The 6,603-nt window shown below is 43.0% G+C and overlaps 1 protein-coding gene across 1 annotated transcript; it reads right to left on the bottom strand.

Moving 5' to 3' along the window:
- Positions 1-2,331: 2,331 nt before the first annotated feature.
- Positions 2,332-6,531, bottom strand: taf3 (TAF3 RNA polymerase II, TATA box binding protein (TBP)-associated facto; the record flags this gene model as incomplete). The annotated part of the gene is given in 4 exon segments (XM_014017135.1): positions 2,332-2,414; positions 2,499-4,324; positions 5,544-5,786; positions 6,155-6,531. Coding segments are annotated over 4 exon segments (2,318 nt in total), but the record flags the coding sequence as incomplete, so codon positions are not given.
- Positions 6,532-6,603: the final 72 nt, after the last annotated feature.

The raw sequence follows: 6,603 nt of genomic DNA, 5'->3' as shown, positions 1-6,603 counted from the left end.
ACTGAGAATCATTCACAACACATACTGAGTGTGACATCACTATATTGGATAATGTTAATGTCAAAATGGACCAGAATGACAACAGGTTTGTCATTACTCAGCATAAAATATCCAAGTCTAATGATGTGTGACCTGTTCTGGTAAAATGAGTCAGAAAGAGCACAGGCTGCAGCTCAAAACAATAAAAATGATAAAAAAATTAATTTATACAGACTCCATCTTGTGATCCCGGTAACCGTAATTAGGGGTGTCCCGATCCGATATTGATATCGGATATCGGTCCGATATCAGCCAAAAAACGAGTATCGGATTTTATCGGCCTGCATAAAAAATGTCCGATATAAGCGCTCCGATATTAGCAGTCTGTTCCAGCAGTTCACTGACTCCACTCCAGTGTTTCTATCCAGCAGCTCTTGGATCCAGCATGCAGAGCTCACATGATCACAACAACATGCTGCGCTAACAAGTTAGCAAGAATGTCGGCTGAACTTTCTATTTTCATCAGAAACAGAGTTGCAGCTAAGTGCAAAGTTGTCACGCACAAGTTTTCCAAAGGGGAACACAGAACTGTGAACGTTTTAAACCGGAGCAACAACTACTCTCCACCCTGGCAGCAGCTTTGCGGTTCGGCTCGGTTCGTTCGGCCTCGGTCCAGTGACCGCACACAGCCGCGCTGTTTCAGAACCTCCTCTCTGGTCCGGTCGGTGGTTCTAAGCTGGCAGAAGTGAGGACAGCATGCTTACAGTTTTAACATCCCGTGGATTAGCTCGATTAGAAGAAAGGAAGAGCGCAGATTTTGTGTTGGAATATGAGCGCAACATGAGAGCAGTGATAAAACCTGCTCCCTGCAGGAGAGAGAGGCTGATCTCCACATGATGCTCAGAATATGCAGCAGTAAGAAAGGTAGCTATCAATTTAAATAACTGACTAATTCTTACTATTTATTTTTTGCTCTTGTTATTAGAGTGATGTTTAATCTGTTTACACACTTGTTTGAGTGAAGATTAAGTGCAATGGTCACATTGTTTTGGTTACAGTCAGTAAAATTGTACCTGTGGACTCCTAACTTTGAACAGACAATAATGTGGGGTTTTGTTTTGKCTCCACCTTCAGTTATTCCCACCATAAAGCAGCACAAGGCTGACAGATGGTAAAAAAAAATAACTGGAGTGAGTTTGAATTATTTTACACTGTAAAAGAACATTTTGTTTTTATTACATTTTATTTTTCAGGGTATTATAATTTATTTTATTAAATTGTATAATGTTCTTCAGTGTAAAATGTATGTGATCCATTGGTTAAAAATAAATGGGTCAGTTTTTCTCATACCTACTCTTTTTCACTGTTTGACCTGATCAAGACTTTTCTAAGATTTTACACTACAAAATAGGGTTAATAGGTAAAAGTGTGTGACTTGTACTGTTATGGTAACGGATCAATATCGGTATTGGACAATTCTCAAAGTTGTAATATCGGTATCGTATCGGAAGTGAAAAAGTGGTATCGGGACATCCCTAACCGTAATCTTCCTAATCTACTGTTAAATTTAAGTTTTCTAACAGACGTCTTTAGAAACAATCTTTTCAATTTCTTTAATTTTTTCTCTCTGCTGTAGCAAATTCATATAAAGCGTGGTGTTAATATGAAGCTCGGGGATTTCCTTTTTATAAATATATAGGACTGAAATCCCTGATGACATCACTCTAGACCAATAAAAATAGAGTTAAAAACCGGCATGCTCGTAATACAAAATAGCTTGTTGCCAGGCCAGGTGATAAATCGGCAAATTTCAACAAACTACGAATCATTTTGAATCTTCTGAGATGGAGAATTAAAAAAATAACAATTATATTAATAATAATAACTCAAGTTTGAAGGTTTTATTATTTGTATCAGTGCAGGATACTTTATTCCCACTCAAAAAACTAAAATAAAATAAATGTAAGAACAGTTTGCACATAACTTACAAACTTAAACAAATAGCTGAACTGAGTTTTTAGAAAGATGCAAAAACAAAATTTGAAAGTAAGGTTTAGTTTCTATTCAGAACAAAGCAAAACTTTTATAAAGTTCGATGCATAAAAGTGAATACAAGAATAAAAACTGGCACTGTTATGTCTAAATTATAGAACTCACTCACTCAAAATAAAAAAATAAATAACTATAAACTATGAACATAGAACTCTGAACGTATTGGTGATTTAGGAGAATATAATCTATGAAAAACTGAGAGCTAATACAGAACTTTATCCCAATAAAAAAGACTGAATAAAAGTAAATATTTTCATCAGTTTCATTGTGTTTCAGTAAAACCTCCCACCATAAACTCACATTTTGTCCTGACCGGCCCCCACCCTGAGGGTCAGTCTGGGGATGACCGGAGACGGTAAGGCTGCTGGACTTTCCATTTTTACCTGAACACACAGAAAGAGAAACGTCACGTTTAGAGACGATCTAACCCAAACTCAAAAAAAAAAACAACATAAAACAAACGTTACCTTCTCCAATCGAATCCTCTCCTTTTCTTTTTCTTTCTCCTTTTCTCGTTTTTCCTTCTCCCGCTCCTTCTCTTTCCTCTTCTCCTCTTTCTCCCTCTCCTTTTCTTTGACCTTCTCTCGCTCCTTGTCCTTCTCCTTGTCTTTCTTCTTCTTCTTCTCCTTCTTGTCCTTCTTCTTCTCCCTGTCCTTGCTCTTCACCTCCTTCTCGTGGAGTATGGGTGCGAGCGAAGGCAGCATGGAGGGGATGCGGAGGCAGGTGGAGGGGCTGAAGAGCGGTGGGATTTCCCCCAGGGAGAACGGAGGCACCACGGGTTGTTTCTGCTTGTCCTCCTTGTTCCTGTCTTTGCTCTTGTCCTTCTTGTCTTTGTCCTTTTTACTCTTTTCTTTATCCTTCTTTTTGTCTTTATGCTTCTCCCTGTCCTTCTTCGGGCCGTCTCCGTCTCTTGATTTTATTTTGATGGAGCCCTCCGGCAGAGTAAAATCCCGCGGGGTGAAGAGGTCCTCGTCCTTCAGTCCAAACTCCTTCCAGGGCATCTTGACATCCTTGGAAGACTCCTTGTTTTTGTCCCTGCTCTTGTCCTTGTTCTTCTCTTTGAGCTTGCTCTTGTCCCGATCTTTGTCCTTCGTCTTTTCTTTGTCCTTCTTCTTCATCTTAGTCCTCAGCTCCTTCTTCAGCTTCTTCTTCAGGTCTAGCGGCGACACCATCTTGTTCTTCTCCTCGAACACCTTGAGCAGGGGCTCCGGGGTCGGCGGTGAAGCCGATCCCGAGGATATGTACGGAGCTTGACTCGGAGGGGCCGCAGACGCTCCCCCCTGGTTGGCCTTTCGGACCACCTCGTTGATGGAATCTTCCACTAGCGTCCAGTTGTCCGGGCCCAGGTGTGGCTGTAGATGAAGGGGCGTCGACGTGTCTTTGAACAAGTTGCCGACTCCGAGGGGGACTTTGGGCGTGGACGGCTCCATTATGGTCAGCCTCCTGGGGCTGGAGAACCCGTTGCTGTCTGAATCAGAGCCAGAGGAGAACGCGAACGGATCGGGCTCCCGCTCGGCACACGCCCTCGCTATCACGGCGTCGATGGAGTCGTCGATGGCCGTGTTGTCCGGCTCCAGGTTCTCAAACGGAAGCTTAAGTGGCTCCCGGTCCTCCAGACCTGGACGCATTTGAATGTTTTCTTTACCCGTTCTCTCGGTCAGCGCAGACAGCGGTAACTTATGCAAAACATCTGCTTTGCTCTGAGGCTGCGGTGCTTTAGCAAAACTCAACTTTGGGCTCTTGGGGCTTTTTGGGCTCTTGGTCTTGCTTGGAGACTTTTTCTTTTCTTTAGAAGGTTTTGGAGAATGGATGGGGCTGCCGATTAACGGCGTGGAAATGATCCCTTTCGGGGACTTAGTCCGTTGTCTGCCAGGGGAGGAGACCTTCGGCTTTCTCACTGGAGTGGGGAGACCCTTCTGATCGGAGAGTTTTGGTATGACCGGCTGAGGTCTGAACGAAGGAAGGGCCAAGGGGGGGATTTCAGGTGACAGGGGGTCGAGGCTGTCGTGAGACGGAAGGATGCCGGGCGGAACGCGCTGGGGGTTCAGGGAGGTGAGGGGCTCCCTGGGCTCCACTCCCCACTCTGGGCTGAGGCCCGGGTACATGCGCGGCCTCTTGGAGGTGGGCATCATGCCCAGAGCTGCGTCGGGACTGTCCAAGTGCCTCTTCAATGGATGGTTTTCGTCGTTGACAGCCTCGTCTTCATCTATCTCCTCCTCGTCTTCCTCCATGGCCACCTGCATGGCTTCAGCTGAAGTGCCCATGTCTGGAGGAACCTCTTCCTCCTCCTCTTCTGTTGAGCAAAAAGACAAGAAGAAGACATCTCATTCGAGGTTGATCAATATGAGCTTATCTATGGAGGATGGCTGATATTCAACATTGATTCTTTTTTAAAATTTGACCAGCATGTGTTTTTCAATTAACAAATAACTGCTAGAACATGTGGACGAAGGCCACAGCGTTGGCTACATGCAAACGCAACTGTCATCTAATAATCATCACATTATCTGCAAAACGCCACAATTAACGGGGATACATTTTTCTGTCATGCCCAACTGAAGGTAACACAAACTTTATTACGTATATATATCTGATAAGTACATAAAAAGTAACTTGAAAGTATACGCTCTTATTTTTTATATGTATATATATATATTAGGGGTGTAACAATACATGTACCCATATCGAACCGTTCAATACAGTGCTTTAGGTTCGATACATGCTTGTATCAAACAATAAAGATTTTTTACATTTATTTCATCAACTTGTCTTCTGACACCGCAGATCCACTGAGAAACTTGCTGTTTCATTAACATTTAATTTAAAAACTGTAATTTTGAGGTTAAACAAATGTTCATAATTAATTTAAATAAATTAAAAGTTAAAAAGAGCATGGAAATTTCTCTCTTCTGTATTGAAAAAATATCGAACCGTGAGACTAAAGTATTGAACCGAACGGTGAATTTTTCTGTATCGTTGCACCCCTAATACGTATAATGAGTATACTTAAAAGACACTTGCATGTACTGCTTTTAGTAAGGGAAAGCATAATACTAAGCAGCATAAATGCATTTTTAAACATTTTTAATTTGTAAAAGTGTCACTTTTTGAAACTAAAAGAGAACAACATTACCCACTTTTGCACATTTAACATAAGTCTGTGACTCAAAAAACGTGCAAAAGCTAAAAGAATGTGGCTTTTTTCTAAAGCTGAAGCACTAAATTATTACTAAGTAGCGGATTATGACAAACCTTGTTGCAAACCTGGTGTGAAGGTTAAAGTTACTTATGCAAAATAGGAGAAAACACTGGGAAACTGAGAAATTATAGATCAAATTTTCCATCTGTTGACCACACACATCAAAACTCAACTGGAACCAATGAAGTCAACTTTAAGTGTGCAGTAGATTGTCTTTTCAAACTGCATAAAACTACATATTTGTTTCAAGAACACAAATAAAGCTCTACACTTACTGAAAACACTGCACAATCCAAGTAATATGCATACAGACCTTCCTGCAGGGAGACCAGGGGTGGCATATAATCTGGAATGTAATCCTTTCGCTCCTCTGCATCCCTCACTCCAGGCTGAGGAAACTGCAAAACGTTGTTCTTGCTGACAGGGAACAGAGGCGTCTGATGAGTGAAGGCCACGGGCTCCAGGTTGTGGACGTAGTCCTCTAGCTCGCTCAGGTTGACCCCCATCAGCCTGAAGGCCTGGCTGACATCGTCCAGAACCGGATCTGTTCTTCCATCTGAAACAAAAGGATCAAAAATAAAGACAGTGAGGCATGATGGCACATGTGACTCTTCTGTCATAACGTGTCATTTCAGGGCTCCATAACATGTGACAGAAGTTTGACAGCACACAGGAAGTGAAGATCAGCAGGTCTAAGAATGACGTAATTTCACAGATGTTATAGCAAATCAAAGCATGGCCAAAATAATTAAATAGTAGTTCACTCTTTTCACGGTGTGTGGAGTTATACAGCTACTGTACTTTTTGACACATCGGGCTGAGCTAGGGGGCGCCAGCTGCAGAGCAAGTCAACAACAACGTGATCGACAACTTTAGGTTTATAGGAGTGAAAAAAGTGATCAGAGTATCAGAGGGAGCACTTACACAGCTCAGAGTACCGGTGGCAGACCCTCGCCAGCTGCTGGATGTACCTGTGCAGCACATCGGACAGCAGATCGCTCGCTGTGAGCTGAACCGCATCCCAGCCCAGAGCCTGGCAGATCTGCGCCACCGAAACACGCAGCAGCGAGCGGGCATAGCTCTCGCACATCTCCGGGGTTTGTTACGGCACAAAATCCGGTCAATTCCTCTCCGAAGTCATGCCCCGGGTCTCCATGTCTCACAAAACTCCCAAAGCGCTTTGGGAAACCCGCTATCTCGGTCAATTTCGGACATTTACTTCTGTAAATATGTTGGCGCTTTCGCCAGAGTCGCCATCTTGAGTCCACCGATAAACCCAACCCCAAAATCTCCTCTGCTCATGCGCACAAGTGGGTTTCGTCTGGTTCTCTGCAAACACAGGAAGAGTATGGCAAGCCGTTTTATCATCAAAG

This window comes from Austrofundulus limnaeus, unplaced genomic scaffold, assembly GCF_001266775.1.
Source record: "Austrofundulus limnaeus strain Quisiro unplaced genomic scaffold, Austrofundulus_limnaeus-1.0 Scaffold162, whole genome shotgun sequence".
Lineage (NCBI taxonomy): Eukaryota > Metazoa > Chordata > Actinopteri > Cyprinodontiformes > Rivulidae > Austrofundulus > Austrofundulus limnaeus.
This window is presented reverse-complemented; position numbering and strand designations above follow the sequence as displayed.